The 21,465-nt window shown below is 42.5% G+C and overlaps 1 protein-coding gene across 5 annotated transcripts in view; it reads left to right on the forward strand.

The window, feature by feature from the left end:
- Window positions 1-21,465, forward strand: part of LOC137349461 (disco-interacting protein 2 homolog C) — a 635,092-nt gene that overhangs the window by 464,564 nt on the left and 149,063 nt on the right. For all 5 annotated transcript variants that reach the window (XM_068014972.1, XM_068014974.1, XM_068014973.1 and 2 more), the window contains 4 exons: window positions 5,750-5,873; window positions 8,737-8,846; window positions 14,983-15,085; window positions 20,850-20,914. In XM_068014972.1, the coding sequence (XP_067871073.1) occupies window positions 5,750-5,873; window positions 8,737-8,846; window positions 14,983-15,085; window positions 20,850-20,914 (402 nt within the window). The remainder of the gene's footprint in view (window positions 1-5,749; window positions 5,874-8,736; window positions 8,847-14,982; window positions 15,086-20,849; window positions 20,915-21,465) is intronic.

The following is a 21,465-nucleotide window of genomic DNA, read 5'->3' on the forward strand; positions in this document are numbered from 1 at the left end:
AGGAGGTGTTATCAATTTTGGAAAGTGTGAAAATAGATAAGTCCCCTGGGCCAGATGGGATTTATCCTAGGATCCTCTGGGAAGCCAGGGAGGAGATTGCAGAGCCTTTGTCCTTGATTTTTATGTCGTCATTGTCGACAGGAATAGTGCCGGAAGACTGGAGGATAGCAAATGTTGTCCCCTTGTTCAAGAAGGGGAGTAGAGACAGCCCTGGTAATTATAGACCTGTGAGCCTTACTTCGGTTGTGGGTAAAATGTTGGAAAAGGTTATAAGAGATAGGATTTATAATCATCTTGAAAAGAATAAGTTCATTAGCGATAGTCAGCACGGTTTTGTGAAGGGTAGGTCGTGCCTCACAAACCTTATTGAGTTTTTTGAGAAGGTGACCAAACAGGTGGATGAGGGTAAAGCCGTGGATGTGGTCTACATGGATTTCAGTAAGGCGTTTGATAAAGTTCCCCACGGTAAGCTATTGCAGAAAATACAGAAGTATGGGATTGAAGGTGAATTAGTGCTTTGGATCAGAAATTGGCTAGCTGAAAGAAGACAGAGGGTGGTGGTTGATGGTAAATGTTCATCCTGGAGTATAGTTTCTAGTGGTGTACCGCAAGGATCTGTTTTGGGGCCACTGCTGTTTGTCATTTTTATAAATGACCTGGATGAGGGTGTAGAAGGGTGGGTTAGTAAATTTGCGGATGACACGAAGGTCGGTGGAGTTGTGGATAGTGCCGAAGGATGTTGTAGGTTACAGAGGGACATAGATAGGCTGCAGAGCTGGGCTGAGAGATGGCAAATGGAGTTTAATGCGGAAAAGTGTGAGGTGATTCACTTCGGAAGGAGTAACAGGATTGCAGAATACTGGGCTAATGGAAAGATTCTTGGTAGTGTAGATGAGCAGAGAGATCTTGGTGTCCAGGTACATAAATCCCTGAAAGTTGCCACCCAGGTTAATAGAGCTGTTAAGAAGGCATATGGTGTGTTAGCTTTTATTAGTAGGGGGATCGAGTTTAGGAGCCACGAGGTCATGCTGCAGCTGTACAGAACTCTGGTGCGGCCGCACCTGGAGTATTGCGTGCAGTTCTGGTCACCGCATTATGGGAAGGATGTGGAAGCTTTGGAAAGGGTGCAGAGGAGATTTACTAGGATGTTGCCTGGTATGGAGGGAAGGTCTTACGAGGAAAGGCTGAGGGACTTGAGGTTGTTTTCGTTGGAGAGGAGGAGGAGAAGAGGTGACTTAATAGAGACATATAAGATAATCAGAGGGTTGGACAGGGTGGATAGTGAGAGCCTTTTTCCTCGGATGGTGATGGCAAACACGAGGGTACATAGCTTTAAGTTGAGGGGTGATAGATATAGGACAGATGTCAGAGGTAGTTTCTTTACACAGAGAGTAGTAGGGGCGTGGAACGCCCTGCCTGCAACAGTAGTAGACTCGCCAACTTTAAGGGCATTTAAGTGGTCATTGGATAGACATATGGATGAAAATGGAATAGTGTCGGTCAGATGGTTTCACAGGTCGGCGCAACATCGAGGGCCGAAGGGCCTGTACTGCGCTGTAATGTTCTAATGTTCTATGTTCTATGTTCCTGCAGTTACAAAAGCAATTGGCGGATACATGTCGCATTCAAAGATCCATATGGCAACCATCGCGATTTCAAGATTAGGAAAGATTTTAATTTTATTCATGTGCATCTAGTGTGCAATGCCCATCATCTTATCCTATATGAAAATGCCTGGAAGCTGCCATGACGTTTTCGTCATGTGACAATCCACTACGTCAGTGGTAGGGAAGCTGCTGGAGAAGATACTGAGGGATAGGATCTATTCCCATTTGGAAGAAAATGAGCTTATCAGTGATCGGCAACATGGTTTTGTGCAGGGAAGGTCATGTCTTACCAACTTAATAGAATTCTTTGAGGAAGTGACAAAGTTGATTGATGAGGGAAGGGCTGTAGATGTCATATACATGGACTTCAGTAAGGCGTTTGATAAAGTTCCCCATGGTAGGTTGATGGAGAAAGTCAAGTCGCATGGGGTCCAGGGTGTACTAGCTAGATGGATAAAGAACTGGCTGGGCAACAGGAGACAGAGAGTAGCAGTGGAAGGGAGTTTCTCAAAATGGAGACGTGTGACCAGTGGTGTTCCACAGGGATCCGTGCTTGGACCACTGTTGTTTGTGATATACATAAATGATTTGGAGGAAAGTATAGGTGGTCTGATTAGCAAGTTTGCAGACGACACTAAGATTGGTGGAGTAGCAGATAGTGAAGGGGACTGTCAGAGAATACAGCAGAATATAGATAGATTGGAGAGTTGGGCAGAGAAATGGCAGATGGAGTTCAATCAGGGCAAATGCGAGGTGATGCATTTTGGAAGATCCAATTCAAGAGTGAACTATACAATAAATGGAAAAGTCCTGGGGAAAATTGATGTACAGAGAGATTTGGGTGTTCAAGTCCATTGTTCCCTGAGGTGGCAACGCAGGTCAATAGAGTGGTCAAGAAGGCATACGGCATGCTTTCGTTCATCGGACGGGGTATTGAATACAAGAGTTGGCAGGTCATGTTACAGTTGTATAAGACTTTGGTTCGGCCACATTTGGAGTACTGCGTGCAGTTCTGGTCGCCACATTACCAAAAGGATGTCGATGCTTTGGAGAGGGTGCAGAGGAGGTTCACCAGGATGTTGCCTGGTATGGAGGGCGCTAGCTATGAAGAGAGGTTGAGTAGATTAGGATTATTTTCATTAGAAAGACGGAGGTTGAGGGGGGACCTGATTGAGGTGTACAAAATCATGAGAGGTATAGACAGGGTGGATAGCAAGAAGCTTTTTCCCAGAGTGGGGGATTCAATTACTAGGGGTCACGAGTTCAAAGTGAGAGGGGAAAAGTTTAGGGGGGATATGCGTGGAAAGTTCTTTACGCAGAGGGTGGTGGGTGCCTGGAACGCGTTGCCAGCGCAGGTGGTAGACGCGGGCACGATAGCGTCTTTTAAGATGTATCTAAACAGATACATGAATGGGCAGGAAGCAAAGAGATACAGACCCTTAGAAAATAGGCGACAGGTTTAGATAGAGGATCTGGATCGGTGCAGGCTTGGAGGGCCGAAGGCCTGTTCCTGTGCTGTAATTTTCTTTGTTCTTTGTACTCCAGCCCTCAGGATTCTGATCCATGTATTGAAATGTTTGATTGTTGAGCAGGACTGGAATCATGACTGATGACCCCAGTAATGCAGGGGACTACAGATAAAATGAGACCCATGCAACTGCAAGAAGTTGTATAAAACAGAGAATAGGAATTCTGAAATTCCATTTTTTGGTGCCTGGATAAATCTGGAGGTGCCCTGCAATACAGCCTAGCAAATCTTAAGAATCAGTGTAACTTGCTGCATTCTACATAATATTGCAATGAAGATAAGTACAGAAGCAGAAAGCAATGTTGTTGAATAGAATGTGTAAAGACTTCCCTCCCCATAGCATGACTGGGATACAGGAAGTGGAGGACGTGGGACAGGACAGCCAGCGAAACCAGGAAACAACTGAGAACCTAGTGCTTCTAGTAAATAATTGTTGACTTGATAACTCGAAACACAATTCGTGTTTACAGAACAAAAAGTGCCAAAAACTTCCAATCACTCTCTCGGCAGTTGCTTCTTAAAATCATGTTACCTTTTGTGTTGGCTAATATACCTTCTCTTGCTCCTAATCATTCCCTCCCACAAGGTCCTCCCTGAGTGAGATAAGTTTGTGATGGGTAACTGGGATGGTCTCTCAGGAGCGTAGTGGCCTGAGTTGACCTTCAACTCAGAAGCAGCCGTCTCGGAGGTCCAACCATCTGCAGCTTTTCTCCGGTAGTGGCAAGCTGCAGTTTTGTTGGAAAAGCCAACTAGTTTACCAAAGGAAATTTTCTGCCCCTACCCAGTTTGACCCATATGTAACTCCAGTCCTACACCAATGTGGTAGACTCTTAACTGCTCTCTTAATTAGCCTAGCAGGTCACTCAGTTGTATCAAACTGCTAGAAAGAATCACACGGGTGGCAGGGGTTAAAAAAAGACTGTTCACCAACTTCTCAGAGCAACTATGGATTGGGCAATGAATGCTAGCCTTGATAGTAATGCCCAAGACACAAGAACACTCACACTCTCTCTCTCGATCTCTCTTTCTCTACCCCCCTCTCCCTCTCCCCCCCCCACCATCTCTGTCTCTCTCTCTCTCCTCCCCACCCCACCCCCCCCCCCCTCCACTTCCACCACCACCTCCATATTTGGCCCTGTGTTCTGCAGGCCATGGAAAACATTCCATTCATGTGTTGTAGATGTGGGTGGTGGACTTGTCCATTTGTCCACCATTTCAACCATATGTGTGCAAACCCTCTCCATTGCCTGCACAAGATCAATGTTCCCTAATCATAACCGTTTTGAAGAATGGGCCCTTAAGATCTAGGTCTCTAGGCTCGTGATCTGAAGTCGGTCATTTCTCCACCCTCTATGGAGTGCAGTCCCTCTATCTCTCCCACCACCAGCTCCTTATGCTCACTCTTGCTCGGTGCCTTACTCAACGAAAACCCTTCCAATTCATTACGTTCTCTTGATTGGGTGTTTTTGTTACTGATACTTGAGCAAGTCAGATACCAAATGAAAAGTAGAACTGGATAACATCCAGTCTATATACATTGTTTAAACAATGACAGAGTTGACAGGGAAGTGGCAGCAATTGAGGTTGTAGATATGGCAGCAGATTCACCTGTGAAAGTGCTCATTGGTCATCATTATGGCTGGCCTTTTCCTACTGGGCATCCCTTATGATGTGTGAAACCGACAAGCTTGTTTAGCTGGTTTTAGAACAGCTATTTATCTGGAGGAAAAGAAGACAATTTAAGAAAGTGATTAGCTGTGGAAGTGCATTGCCATTTGAATCAAATGTCTTTAAAAACTGGCAGTAGCTCTTGGTGAGTTACCAGATTGGCTTTCAGTAAAGAAAATTCTTGCATATTTGTGGAGGTTCTCCTTTGCAGAAGTGAATTCCCCTGACCCCTTGGTACTAAGAGATTAAAAAACATGATGGCTAAGGCGCTAAGGGAAGGCTTTGAATAATTGCAGATGTGTGTTGGCTCAGTGCCTTGACTTTCCTTGACCACACATGAGTTCATTGAACCTCTTCTTGCAGAATGTGGCAGTTTGTTCAGGTGTGTAAGTTGCACTGTCTGCCTCTACTATCTTCCCGCACTTATCCATCACCATAATGGGCTTCCCAACTTCAGTGCTCAGCAGACTACCTCATCTATCCCTCAGCTCGGCCAGCAACACCTCCAGAGACCCACCTGAGAATCCCGGGGCCCTTTGAGCTGTAAAATAACAATAAATCTATCAGAAGCACACTTACTGCTCCAAATCTGCAATGTATAGCAAACAAGGACCAGTGAGGTTAATGGTGGATTCCTATGATGGCATTCCTGTTCTACTGTTAACCTGGCAGTGAGAGGAGAATTCAGCCCAAAGACTTGATCATTTGAATACCGAGCATTGAATATTTTAAGACTTAAAATTTGTACGTACAATAATATGTATTCAATATTTGTAATTGAAGAAGCCAAATTCCAGTGCTTCTAGCTTTTAAAATGTCTTTGCTCCCCATTTCCCCACATAAATTATATCCTTGTCCCTCCTGTTTCAACCCTACTGTTACCTTAATTTTGGTTTTGAAACCTTAAAACTAACACAAGATGACAGACTTGTTTTTTCCCCACCAGGATGCCGGAAGCCAGCAAATCGGTTTTCTTTTGGGAAGTTGTGGTGTTACTGTAGCTTTAACCAGCGATGCTTGTCACAAAGGTTTACCTAAAAGCCCAACGGGGGAGATTCTACAGTTTAAAGGTGATTGGATTTCATGTTTTTTAACTTAACGTTTACTGTTTTTATGCTGCTGCACTTTATTGTGATTAACTACTTCGACAATTCTAACTCTCACTACTCTCATCAAATGCTGTAGTGATTGTAACAACTTCATGAATATGAAATGTGATTTTCTTCAATGCCCAGAGGTATATTTCCCACAGTTTAACATGACGCTGTTCTTCAGTAAACCATAGCTCCTAATTTTAATAACTCCACTATTAAGAAATTATAAGCTTATTTTTAAATTAAATTCAACATTCAACAGTCATTACTACATACAAACACGTTAAAAAAGAAATTAACGAAGTGTAGAATTTGTGCTGCGATATTGACTGGGATTTTCAAGCCCTTTGAGGATGGAGTAAGAGGCGGGGAGGCTTGAAAGATTTTGCCAGCGGTGGGAAAGGTGGCAGACAGCCCACCCACCTCGAGCCCAATTAAGCCACTTAACCAGCCGATTAAGAACCTCTTCCCACCTCCGCTGGCATTTTCCTGGTGGCAGGAGGCCCTCCGCCACCTGTGGAGATCACCAGGTAAACTCTGGCAGCCACCCAGTGGGCTCCAGGGGTGGCAGGTGGAGAGGTGCCCCTCCTTTTTGGGCGCTCCTGGGCCTAGAAAAGGGCCCGCGGGGGCAATGGCCGCCCTGCTGCGTCGGCACCGCCTGACTGGACCCATACCCCGTTCACTCGTCTGTCACTGTGTCCTCTTCCTCCAAGTGCAACCCCAGCAGTAACCACTGCTTCCAGTGGCGCTGCAGAGCTGCTGGCCCTCTCATTGGGCCGGCAATTCCTGGGGGTGGCTTGCCGTCCTTATTTGGATGGCAGGCCCAGTGGCAGCCACATATTTGGCTGCTGCCAGTAAAATGCGGCCCCGTGTCTGGCCACCCGCCGAAGTGGGGTCTCCCTCTTCCTTTTTGGGCCCTGGCGGTAGGACCCCTGCCGCCTTGGAAAAATCCCAGCCATTGTATGAGCACCTCATGCATTTGCATCAAAATCTTTTGTTCATTTTTACCAAAGATATTAACCCATTTAAAATAAACATTTGAAGGCCGTTATTGAAGTAGTAGATAGCTGAATCTCATATGGATATTAAGTATTTCGATAATCTTGTGTAATTTGGGATTGAGTTAATGGAGTGGATTAGAACACTGTTCCTTCACCTCTGGGGCCAAGCTTCAAATCCATCCCAAACTAATGGGATCAATGTCTTTCCTTTGGCTGGAAGGGTTTTAAGTAAATATTTCTCAGTCCAGTTGTTTATTGGGCGCATGTTCAAACACAGAACTGTCCATAATTCAACACTAATTGTCATCCTAAGTCCGAGCCATGAGGATTTGTTAAAATGGGAAATTAGCTTTTCACTTGAATGTGTAAGGTTGTACTATCTGCAATTGGATCTAACACGCGTCATTGGGACAGAGTAGAGGAAGCTTCACTCTGCATCTAACCCATGCTAAACCTGAGTTCCAAGTGCTCAATGATGTACAACTGGAGATGGTTCCATGCATTTACATCCTTCTTTTCATTCTTACATGAGATGTGGGCATAGCCAGCAAGGCCAGCATTTGTTGCCCATCCCTAATTGCCCTTGACAACTGAGTGGCTTGCTGGGCCATTTCAGAGGGCGGTGGGTCTGGAGTCACATGTAGGCCAGACCAGGTAAGGATGGCAGTTTTCTTTTCCGAAAGGAACATTAGTGAACCAGATGGGTTTTTACGGCAGTCGATGATAGTTTCATGGCGCCATTACTGAGACTAACTTTCAAATTCAGATTTTTTAAAATTAATTAATTGAATTTAAATTCCACCAGCTGCCATGGTGGGATTTGAACCAGTGTCCCCAGGTCCCCAGGACAGTAGCCTAGTTATTACTAGGATTACTAGTTTAGTGACATTACCACTATGCCACCATCTCCTCCCCCCCCCCCCCCACCCCACCCTTTTTGTGTGCATGTATGTGTAATGTGCATTTCTATGCTTATCTTTCTGATTATTGCACCTCAATGACATTACATTTAAGAATTCTTGGAACGAAGTCAGCTATGGTTCAATTTTTTTTTATTTTAATGATCTGTACAGACTATGAATATATTCTGCAGTAATTAATTGAAAAAGTTGAGGTCAAAATATGATTTGACTGCATTGTTCTGCTGAATAAGCTATTCCAATATATTCCATGAATATTATGGAATTTTTAGAGCATAAATATTTTATAATTTGTAATCTTTCAGACTCTCATAAATGGCTGTTATGATAGCCAGTCAGGAGACTATTTAGCAAGTGTTTAACTCCAAGTGAGCTTTAAAATGAATTAATTGTTGAGATAATCGAGATGTTTTGAAATCGATTATTGAGGTCTTGTGGGTTCAAAATTTATTTTTGCAAAGATTGGATGGAAGAAAATTTGCATTAATTAAAATTTACAACATAATTGAATAATTAGAAAAAGTTGCCATCTTAAACACTTCAACATTCTGTCATTTATGTGGACTCAGCTTTTGTAAAAGTATAGTCTGTGCTTTAAAGTTTAGTTAGATTTATAGTTCTATTTATAACAACATTTTAATAGATTTATCTAATCTGCTAAATGACTAAGATCTAGACAAATTATATCAATAAAGCAATTGTACTGAAACTTGTCCAGCAAATACATTTTTTGCAGTTGTGCAAAGATAAGAGAATACTGGCTGAATCTGAACCATAGTGTATTAATGTCAAGGGAGCTTGTGAATTAAATATCTGTAAAGGTTTGTGTTGCTGATAGAGTTTGCTAGCTTACTTCATTTGGGATAGCTCACTTCACCCTGCGATGAGCTGATTTTACTTTTTTCGTTTTTTTTTTAGGTTGGCCACGGTTGCTGTGGTTTGTAACAGAATCTAAACATCTGTCTAAGCCTCCTCGGGACTGGTTCCCTCACATCAAGGATGCAAACAATGACACTGCATACATTGAGGTGAGAGAAACTGAAATCTAGAAACAAAAAGTTTCACAAATAATTGACTTGATCAACGAATGTAATTCATAACTCGTAATTTATGTGTGCTTAAAATAGAGTTAACTTTGGTATCCTTAAGATATGTTAAAGATACTTATATAATAGTAACTTAATTTATGCAGTTTATCCACATAGTGATGTATTAGATTTTGAATTAATCGATATAACGATTCGGCTAAATTTACATGGTATAGACTTAACAGTCGGTTGGTTGGTTGAGTCAATGTTATCTTAGATTTTAGCTCTATAGCCACAGGCTGTAAAATATTTATCAATATAAATTAATGTTGCCATTTAGAATTTGAAATCAGTATTTCAATCTATTGTTTATTGCTAACATATAGAGGTCTTGACTTATCAGTATCATAACTGACTTCATAATGGTGAACTTTGAGATATCAAATTGAGCACACTTTCAATATTGCATTATAAAGCAATCATTAGATCATACAACTGTCCAGTGAAATAAGGGAGCCTGTTATAAAATATAATCAATACTCATAATGGGAATCTCAGCGTGTGACGTGTAAGGCGAATTTCCTTGCGGCTTCTCCCACTCTGCTTATAAGTGGGTTTTCTGCTGAATGTTACAGTGGCGGAGTGGGAGAAACCCTGAGGAAATTCATGCCTGAGTACAAATTGCAGCGTCAATAAATTGGTATTTTCCCTTAGGCTTAAAGAAGGACAAGAGAAGGAAAACATTCTGGTCTGTCAACTAAGCAATGGAACTGACAAATATCATGATCGTTTTTACAGGCTGGACTTTCATTTTTCTCTGTTGTCCATAAGAATATAAGAAATAGGAGCAGGAGTTGGCCATTCAGCTCTTCAAGCCTGCTCCGCCATTCAGTGAGATCATGGCTGATCATCTACTTCAATACTATTTTCCTGCACTATCCTCGTATCCCTTGATGTTTTTAATATGTAAAAATCTGTCGATCTCAGTCTTGAACATATTCAATGAGTGAGCCTCCACAGCCCTCTGAGGCAGAGAATTCCAAAGATTCACCACCCTCTGAGTGAAGAAATCTCTCTTCATCTCAGTCCTAAATGGCCTGACCCTTATTCTGAGACTGTGTCCCCTGGTTCTAGACTTCCCAGCCAGAGGAAACATCCTTCCTGCATCTACCCTGTTGAGCCCTGTAAGAATTTTATTTGTATGTTTGAATGAGATCACCTCTCCTTTTTCTAAACTCCAGAGATAAAGGTCCAGTCTACTTAATCTTTCCTCACAGGACAATCCATCCATCCCAGGAATTAGTTTGGTGAGCTCTCGTTGCACTCCCTCTATGGCAAGTACATACATCCTTAGGTAAGGAGATCGAAACTGCACACAATACTCCAGGTGCAATCTCACCAAGGCTCTATATAATTGCAGCAAGAAGTCTTCACGCCTATACTCAAATAAAGGCCAACATACCATTTGCCTTCCTAATTGCTTGCTGTACCTGCATGTTAGCTTTCAGTGACTCATGAACAAGGACAGTCAAGTCCCATTGAAGGTCAACACTTCCCAGCCTCTCTCCATTTAAGAAATATTCTGTATTTCTGTTTTTCCCATCAAAATGGATAACCTCATATTTCTGCACATTGTATTCCATCTGCCAAATTTTTGCCCACTCGCTTAACCTCTCCAAATCCCCTTGAAGCATCTTTGCATCCTCCTTACAACTCACAGTTCAACCTCGTTTTGTGTCATCTGCAAATTGGAAATATTACATTTAATCCTCGCAAACAAATATTTGATAAAGATTGTGAATAGCTGGGGCCCAAGCACTGATCCTGCAGTACCCCACTAGTCACAGCCTGCCAACCTGAAAATGACCCATTTATTCCTACTCTCTGTCTGTTAACCAGTTTTCAATCCATGCTAGTATATTTCCTCCAATCGCATGTACTCTAATTTTGTTTACTAACCTCTTGTAAGGGACCTTATCAAAAGCTTTCTGTAAATCTAAATATACTGCATCCACCGGTTCCCCCTTATCTAATCTGCTAGTTACATTTCAAAAAACTCCAACAGGTTTGTTAAACAGGATTTCCCTTCCATAAATCCATACTGACTCTGCCCAATCCTGCCATTGCTTTCTAAGTGTCCTGTTATCACATCCTTTATTATAGATTCTAGCATTTTTCCTACAACTGATGTTAGACTCAAAGGTGTGTAGTTCCCTGTTTTCTTTCTCCCTCCTTCCTTAAATAGTCCGGTTACATTTGCTACCTTCCAATCTGCAGGAACCATCCCAGAGTCTATAGAAATTTGAAAGATGCCACCAATACATTTAATATCTCTACAGCATCTTTTAACACCCAGAAATAATGGAGAATCAAGGGACCAGGGTAAACGAGGAACTGCAAGATATTAGTTTAAAAAAAAGTACTAGAGAAATTAATGGCTTAAAGTAGATAAATCCCCTGGACCTGATGATATATATCCCGACTCCACTTGTAGTGCACATTTGTTTTTGCTAATCCTTTCCTTTTTACATACCTATAGAAGCTTTCACAGTCCATTTTTATGTTTCTCGCTAGATTACACTCATTCTATTTTCCCCTTCTTAATCTTTTCTTGGTCCTTCTTTGCAGAATTCTGAAATGCTCCCAATCCTGTGGCTTACCTTTTTTGTTGACAACTTTAAAACACCTCTTCCTTTGCCCTAATACAATCCTTGATTTCTTTTGTTAGTTACGGCTGGAGCCCTTTCCTTGCTGGGCTTTTGTGCATTAAAGGACCATATTTTTGTTGTAAACTATGTATTAGTTCTTTAAATGTTAGCCATTGCCTGTCTACCATCATACCTTTTAATGTAGTATCCCAATCCACCATAGCCAATTTGCCCCTCATACCATCATAGTTTCCTTTGGTTAGATTTAAGACCCTAGTTTTTGATTGAACTACATCACTTTCAAACTCAATATAAAATTCTGTCATGTTATGGTCACTCTTTCCTGAAGACCTCTTTACAACAAGATTATTAATCAGCCCTTTTTCATTGCACAATGTTAGATCTAAAATAGCCCGTTCCCTAGTTGCTGCTCTGAAAAACCACCTTGCATACATTCCAAGAATTCATCCTCCACAACATTAGTACTAATTAGGTTTACCCAGTCTATATGCAAATTGAAGTCCCCCATAATTACTGTATTACCATTGTTACACACACCTCTAATTTCCTGATTTATACTGTGATTTACATTACCACTACTGTTTGGTGGCCTGTAAACAACTCCCAATGTTTGCTGCCCCTTGCTATTTCTTAGTTCCATTCAAACTGATTCTACATCTTGCTCTTTAGAACTAAGGCCATCTCTCACTACAGTACTAACACCCTCTTTAATTAACAGGGCTACCCCACCACCTTTTCCCAGCTTCCTGCCCTTTCTGAATCTCACGTACCCGTGGATATTCAGGTCCCATCTTTGATTTCCTTGTAGCCACATCTCGATAATGGCTATCGAGTCATACAAATGTATTTCTATTTGAGCTGACAATTCATCTGTTTCATTGCAAATGCTGCGGGCATTCAGATACAGAGTCCTTTTTTTTTTTTTACTGTTGTTGTAAACTCTGGCCCTATCTGCTGGCACATTCTTAAGTTTGCAGTCATTCCCTTCCTGCCATACTCTGATCATCAATACCGTTATTGCTACCTTGATCTATTGCCTTGTCATTTCCCTTTAATTTACTCAATCTTCCCCTACATGATACCTTCCTCCTTCTATTTAGTTTAAAGCCCCTTCTACTTCCCTATTTATATGACTCGCTAGAACACTGGTCCCAGGTGAAGTCTGTCCCAACGGTACAGCCTCCGCTTTCCCCAGTACTGGTGCCAGTGCCGCATAAACCAGAACACACTTCTCCCACACCAGTCTTTGAGCCACGCATTCATCTGTCTAATCTTATTTACCCTATGCCAATTTGCACGTGGCTTAGTTAATAATCCAGAGATCATTACCTTTGAGGTTCTGTTTTTCAATTTAGTGTCTAGCTCCTTGTACTCCTTATTCAGAGCCTCTTTCCTAGTCCTATGTCATTGGTACCTACATGGACCATGACAACTGGATTCTCCCCCTCCTACTGCAAGTTGCTGTCCAGTCCTGAGCAGATGTCCCAAACCCTGGCACCGGGCAAACAACACAGCCTTCTGGACTCTCGCCCTCAGCTACAGAGAGCCATGTCTATCTCCCTGACTATACTATCCCCTACGACTACTGCATTCGTTTTAACTCCCCACACTTGAATGGCTTTTTCTACCATGGTGCCATGGTCAGTCTGCTCATCCACACTACAGCCCTCACTCTTGTCCATACAAGCTTCAAGAACCTCGAACTTGTTGCTCACTTGCAAGGGCTGAGGCTCCTCCACTCCCACCTTCGTGATGCCCTTACCTGCCTGAATCTCAGTCACACCCTCCTGTCCCTGACCACTGACCAAATCAGATGACTCGATCCAAAGGGGTGTGACTGCCTTGTGGAACAAAGTGTCCAGGTAACTTGTCCCCTCTCTGATGCATCACAATGTCTGCAGCTCAGCCTCCAGCTCATTAACTCTGAGCCGAAGCTCCTCAAGCCGCAGAGACTTACTACAGATGTGGTTGCCATGGATTACAGTGGCATCCAGGAGCTCCCATGTGCTGCAGCCACAATAAATCACCTGTCCTGCCATATTTATTGTGTTAATAAAATAAAATTTATTTTTCTTAATTAATTTATAGTTTCCCTCCTTACTGAACTCCCTTACTCACCAAACTGCTTTCTTCACACTGTACACTCAAGCAGCACTCTCTGAAAAATAGTGATGAGTCAGCTTTCCTAGAGCGCAGAAAGCAGTTTAAGCTAGCTTACTAATTAACTAGCTACAGCTGCTCTGAGAGCTTGTATATCCCTATTTAACAGTGGAAGAAACTTAACTTGCCTCTTAACTTAAACAGTAATTTTTCATTAATTGCTAAATGTAAACAAAAACTAGATTTTAGAGAAAGATTAACCCTTAAGATCCCCTCACTCACCAAACTCCCGTCTTCATACTATATACTCAAGCAGCACTCAGTGCAAACATTGATACCAGCATTGGTTTGGGGAGGGGTAAAAGTGGAGACTCCAGCAGTATTACTGTCAAAAAGAAACGAATGAACAGTCCTCACCTCGATACTTCATGTTGCAATAATTAGTGAAGCCTATTTCAAGGCCTGGATATCTTTGCACACAAAAGACAGAAACTGTATCAGTAAAACAAGACTCCCGTTCTTGGTGATATGACAATGCAAAGACAATGAAACACTCGAACAGAAAATTAGGGATGATAATGCTCAACATCAGTTACAATTAATTTAACCATTTATATCTCAAGTTTTGAAGGTTCGTATTTTGATTTTTCAGTTCGAGGGAAGTAGCCAAGCCATTGTAACATCAGAGGAATTGTCTTTTGATTTATTGCAGCCTTGTAAATATAAAATGGTCTGGCACATTCAGTGAAGGTGGGGCTGATTATTTTGGGTTAATGTTTTTTTAATTTGCTGCATTTTATTGTAATTACACTTGCTACATCTACAACAACAACTTGCATTTATAAAGTGCCTTTAACATAACAAAACATCCCAAGATGCTTTGGTGCAAGAAACACAGATGCTGAACCAAAGATTTGGAGATGTCTTTTTCTTGTCTATCTACTTATGGAAATGACTGATCAGGATAAGGTATTTTAGTGCAATTCATGTTGTGTCGAGGGAGTTATTAAGAACTACGTTAGATGTTCTTGGGGCACTTTGGACACGGTTGAGCATGATTTGTACAGAAGTAAATTTAAATCAAATATTGTAAATAACCTGCTGACAAAGAAAGATCAGTTTTTGGAATGACATGGTAAGGAGCATAGTAGGGACAAAAATACAACCAATATGCCATTGACTACAGTTATAGAAGAGCTGGCATACTTGATGATGAGCTTCAGTAGCTGTAATGGCCATTTCTTGTTCTTAACTCTTCCTACGTTGCTAATTATGGGGGAAAATATCTGGTAACGTACCCTCAAAGTGTAGTGCATGAGGTGAGCACTACCATTCCTTCAACTGTGTTGGTCTGTTTTTATTATTAGTACAAGACATGTAAAGATGGCAGCGTACTAGGTGTGACTGTGACACGAATTGCACTCTTGACCCATTGTCAGGCTCTGACTCAGGCCTGTGCATATACAGAAGGTAAGGGTTTCTTTGGCTGTTCATACCTATTACAGTACGCTTCTGGTGACGTTTGCATTATTATCAACTGAGGACAGGATCAGCTGTGATGTCCTCAATGCCAGTACCCTGCCAATACTTGCTGTCTCAGCTCACATAAAGAATGGCCATTTGGGCAGAACACCAGAGGATGACTGGTGTTGTGAAACTGTAAGACAACCACAAGCCAATGCTTTTGGGAGAGGAGGAAGAGTGGGGGAGAACATTGGCAAAATAATAAATGCCACGATTCTGGCTTGATTCTTGGGATAACAGATTGTCTCGATCTGATTACATTGCAGGCCAATTACAAATGCATTGACAAATGTTGATAATGACTCGCTGATCAGCTGTCCTCATTTATGACTGAATCAGAAGATCTTGCTGAAATGGCTTGCTAACTGAAAATTAGCAATCTCTAATGTGGATTTTTTTTAAAAAATATTGCCATACCTCAATGTGCGATGGTAATTTTAGAATATCGGATCTTAACTTTATGCAAATGTGAATTGTGTAATTTCTAGGTTTTACAAAATAAGCTGCCTTTTAACTGCAATTTTGAAAGTCAGTTCTTCAGAGTTGTAAAATGACATTTATTCACACATGTTAGGGTTGACTTTAAATCAATAACGAACAGGAAGTTCAACTGGCATGCCTTCTCTTGGGAACTCGCAGTTCCTGTCTAATTGAAAGTATTAGTAGTTTGCAATGTGAGTCCTTTGAAGCACATCTGAATGATATATATTTTAGACTTCATTAGTTCAGTCTTATGCCTGTCTTGACTCAATAGTGTTTGTTTAGTCCCTACTATTACTAAACTTAATAAAATATTTACAGTAATCTGGTGCCACAGTGTTTTCGTGAAGAATGACATACTGAGGTGTCAAAATAATGTTGAATAATTCATGAACAATAAAGCTGGCGTAGTTAATTTATGTTGAGTGGTTTATACTGCTTCTCTGAGTGACCACTGGAACTTAATGATGCTTTAGCATCATGTACAAATGCACAAAGCCTCACTTATGAATCAAAAGCCTAACTGTAATTCACCAGTTATTGGTGATTAAATCAAGAATACTTGCATGAGTATTGAGTAAATAAAGATGCACATTCGGAATAATGGTTTACAGAAAATGAGTATCTCAGGAAGCTGCCAATCTCAATGCATATGCTCGAAGCAGTGGCATTATTGTGAAATCTTCTTAAAAATCATTACCCCAAAAACAAATTTAAATCATCCCTAATACTTCAAAATGAATGAGAAAAATCTAGCTGAAGTACATATGACTACCAGAAATGAATGGTACATAAGTAAATCGATTGTTATAAAAACTCACCTGGTTCACTAATTTCCTTTAGGGAAGGAAATCTGCTGTCCTTACCTAGTCTGGCCTACATATGACTCCAGACCCACAGCAAAGTGGTTGATTCTTACGTGCCCTCAAAAATGGCCAGCAAGCCACTATTAAACTGCTACAAAGTGTAAGAAAAGGAATGAAACCAGACGGGTCACCCGGCATCGACCTAGGCACTGGAAGCGACAACGGCACACCCAGTCCTGTCGACCCTGCAAAGTCCTCCTTACTTAATATCTGGGGCCTTGTGCCAAAATTGAGAGAGCTGTCCCACAGACTTGTCAAGCAACAGCCTGACATAGTCATACTCACGGGACCATAGCTTACAGACAATATCCCTGACACCACCATCACCATCCCTGGGTACGTCCTCTCCCACCAGCAGGACAGACTCGCCAAAGGTGGCGGCACAGTGGTATACAGTCAGGAGGGGGTTGCCCTGGGAATCCTCAACATTGGCTCTGGACCCCATGATGTCTCATGGCATCAGGTCAAACATGGGCAAGGAAACCTCTTGCTGATTACCACCGAGCCTGGCCCCCACCCTCAGCTGATGAATCAGTGCTTCTCCATGTTGAATTCCAGTTGGAAGAAGCACTAGGGGTAGCAATAGCACAGAATGTACTCTGGGTGGGAGACTTCAATGTCCATCACCAAGAGTGGCTAGATAGCACCACTACTGACCAAGCTGGCCGAATCCTAAAGGACACAGCTGCTAAACCGAGATTGTGGCAAATGGTGAAGGAACCAACAAGAGGGAAAAAGCTGCTTGAACTCGTCCTCACCAAACTACCTGTCAGAGATTTATCTGTCCATTACAGTATTGGTAGGAGTGACCACTGCACAGTCCTTGTGGAGAGGAAGTCCTGCCTTCACATTGAGGATACTCACCACCGTGCTAAATGGGATAGATTTCGCATAGATCTAGCAACTCAAACTGGACATCCATGAGGTGCTGTGGGCCATCAGCAGCAGCAGAGATGTATTCAAGCACAATCTGTAACTTCATGGCCCGACGTATCCCCCACACTACCATTACCATCAAGCCAGGGGAACTAACCCTGATTTGATGAAAAGTGCAGGGGAGAATGCCAGGAGCAGCACTAGGCATACCTAAAAACACAGGACTACTTGCATGCTAAACAGTGGAAGCAACGTGCAATAGACAGGGCTAAGCAATCTCACAACCAACGACTCAACTCTAAGCTCTGCAGTCCCGCCATATCAAGTCATGAATGCTGGTGGACAATTGAACAACTAACAGGAGGAGGAGGCTCCACAAATATCCCATTCTCAACGATGGGGGAGCCCAGCACATCAGTTCAAAAGATAAGACTGAAGCATTTGCATCCGTCTTCAGCCAGGAGTATTGAGTGGATGATCCATTCGGCCTCCTCCTGTGGTTCCCAGCATCACAGATGCCAGTCTTCAGCCAATCTGATTCACCCCACATGATATCAAGAACCGGCTGAAGGCACTGGACACTACAAAGGCATGGGCCCTGACAAAATTCCGACAATAGTACTGAAGACTTGTGCTCCAGAACTAGCCGTGCCCCTAGCCAAGCTGTTCCAGTACAGCTACAACACTGGCATCTATCCAGCAATGTGGAAAATTGTCCAAGTATGTCCTGTACACAAAAAGCAGGACCAATCCAACCTGGTAATTACCACCCTATGAGCCTACTCTCGGTTATCAGCAAAGTGATGAAAGGTGTCGTCGACAGTGCTATCAAGCGGCACTTGCTCAGCAATAACCTGCTCACTGACACTCAGTTTAGGTTCTGCCAGGGCCACTCAGCTCCTGACCTCATTTTAGCCCTTCTCCAAACATGGACAAAAGAGCTGAACTCCAGAGGTGAGGTGAAAGTGACTGCCCTTGACATCAAGGCAGCATTTGACCAAGTATGGCATCAAGGGGCCCTAGCAAAACTGGAGTCGATGGGAATCAGGGGAAAACTCTCCACTGGTTGGAATCATACCTAGCACAAAAGAAGATGGTTGTGGTTGTTGGTCCTTGTCCCAGGACATCACTGCAGGTGTTCCCTAGGGTAGTGTCCTAGGCCTAACCATCTTCAGCTGCTTCATCAATAACCTTCTCTCCATCATAAGGTCAGAAGTGCAGATGTTTGCTGATGATTGCACAATGTTCAGCACCAATCGCGACTCCTCAGATAATGAAACAGCCCATGTCCGTATGCAGCAAGACCTGGACAGCATCCAGACTTGGGCTGATAAGTGGCAAGTAACATTCGTGCTGCACAAGTGACAGGAAATGGCCATCTCCAACAAGAGAGAATCTAACCATCTCCCCTTGATGTTCAGTGGCATTTCCATCGCTGAATCCCCCATCAGCATCCTGGGGATTACCATTGACCAGAAACTGAACTGGAGCAGGCTCATAAATACCGTGGCTACAAGAGCAAGTCAGAGGCTGGGAATTCTGCAGCCAGTAACTCACCTCCTGTCTCCCCAATGCCTGTCCACCATCTGCAAGGCACAGGTCAGGAGTGTGATGGAATACTCTCCACTTGCCTGGCTGGGTGCAGCTCCAACAACACTCAAGAAGCTCGACACCATCCAGGGCAAAGCAGCCCGCTGAATTAGGGCCCCCTCCACCACCTTCAACATTCACTCCCTTCACCACCGATGCACAGTGGCAGCAGTGTGTACCATATGCAAGATGCACTGCAGCAACTCACCAAGACTCCTTCAACAGCACCTTCCAAACCCGCGACCTCTACCACCTAGAAGGACAAGGGCAGCAGATGCATGGCCACCTGCAAATTCCCCTCCAAGCCACACACCATCCTGTCTTGGAACTATATCGCCTTTCCTTCACTGTTATTAGATCAAAATCCTGGAACTCCCTTCCTAACAGCACTATGGGTGTACCTGCACCCCAAGGACTGCAGCGGTTCAAGAAGGCAGCTCACCACCACCTTCTCAAGGGCAATTAGGAATGGGCAATAAATGCTGGCCTAGCCAGTGATACCCACATTCCATGAACAAATTAAAAAAACATAGTCTTGAGAAATGATTATAGTGCTCAGCCAGTTTATCCAAAAGGCCCCAGGTTCCTCTCTGGTATGTACAGAGTTAAGTGAACTCAGAAGGGCAACACGATAAAGTTCCTTGGTGCTGCTGGATTTAGGGAGGGGATGATAGAACGGGGCTACTACTCATGACTACTACTCAGTAACCCCTGCTGAAAGTGCACATGTGGAGGTCAAATGAGGGTCCATGCTGCCTCTGTGGTAGATTGACCTGCTGGCAGTCACTGTAAAGAATTGAATATGAATACAGATCAAATTAAAACAGAAAATGCAGGAAATACTCAGCAGGTCAGGAGAGAGAAACAAGGTTTCAGGTCGATGACCTTTCATCAGAACTGGGAAAAGTTAGAAATGTGAATAGATTTTAAGCAAGTGAATACTGACCATTTGGGTGAGGTATTAGAAGATGCCTGGCAGCATATCCAAACAGAGAATTAGCACTTCTACAAATCATGACCATTAATGTAATTCTCTTACCAGAAAGCGGCCTTCTAACACCGTGTCCTGACTGTGCCTCATGGCAGAGGGTTACTCATGCCAACAGTTGAGTGGTGGGGAAAGTTGGGAGTCTCTGGCTACATCACCAACTCTTTTCATGAAACGTGAGAAATGACATCTCCGATCAGGAGGCAGGGCACAATATTTATTCTCATTTTGTTTGGAGAGCTATGTTTTTAATGCATACATTCTGGATCCTTATCCTGGAACATTCTATTTAAAGACTAACAGATAATGAGGAAAATTCTTATGAAAGTTTCTGTTTTAAAATATTATTTCTCAGATCGTTAGTGGTTTATGTGTTGATGCTCTGCTGGTACTATTCCATACAGACCCAGTCCAATCTTTGTGACTTGCTGTGTAACTGAGTTAGCCAACCTCATTTGGTGAGGCAAGAGAGCCACTACATTCATTCCTCATTGTTCTCAGGCAAGCAAAGGAAAAATGTTGTGATTGCTGCTCATGATCATTTAGCGACTTTCCCCATTTCAAGTATCTGCCAATGGATACACAAGAAACCCTGGAACGAAACCTGGGTTACCCTTGGCTGTAATGGAACCATCATTGAATCTTACCCCCCCCATGAATGCCAAGTTCAACTTTATGCATGAACAATAACCGTTTAACTAAGATACCCCAAAGAGCTGCCAGTCTCTGAATGTGTATCTCCTTTCAGGAGAGGATGAGTATGGAGACAACATTGCAGGGGAAAACAAATAGGTTAAGATGTAGCATTTAGATTTGAAAAGAAATTGAGGGGAATATATCCTCTGCTTTTTTTTCCCACCCCTTTAAAATCATTATTTTAACTGAGGAAGTCTTGTCTATCTTACAACAGCGGAAACCATTGTGAATGTATTGGATTTTAAGAAAGATGTTGGCTTGTGGCATGGTATTCTTACGGTAAGATCTTTTTCTATATATATATTTCAATATAAATAGCAAATCTAAGATGTAAAACTATGTATTCAGCAGGTGCACTTTGTCGGAAGGCTCCTACCAGTAGATTGTAAGTTTTTGTTCTGACTAGGAGAATTACGAGAACGTAAGAGTTTTTCAGAACAGGAATAGGTCATTTGGTCCAACAAGCCTGTTTTTTTTTTCTCCAGAGATCAACACTACTCTACCTGTGCTCACACCATATCCTTTAATTTCACCTCTTTTCAAATATCTTCATTTTCCAGGTGAAGAGTACTGAGCAGTCTAACGTGTCTGTCAGCTCCTCACATTGAAGCCACCTCCATACATCTTCAGTTCTGCCACCTTACCTTTTCCAGTCAGTGTTTTCTTTTTACAACAATGTTATTTATGCACAGAGTTAGTTCCTGGGTACAAGATGCACTGAAATTTAAATTTTCAGGCAATACATGTCATTTTAAATCTATGTAAGTAACTTTCATGAATAGAAACAGCAGAGCAAATTTGATGGGCCAAATTTCTTCTTCCTGTGCTCT

The sequence above is a fragment of the Heterodontus francisci genome, chromosome 2, assembly GCF_036365525.1.
Source record: "Heterodontus francisci isolate sHetFra1 chromosome 2, sHetFra1.hap1, whole genome shotgun sequence".
In the NCBI taxonomy this organism is placed as follows: Eukaryota; Metazoa; Chordata; class Chondrichthyes; order Heterodontiformes; family Heterodontidae; genus Heterodontus; species Heterodontus francisci.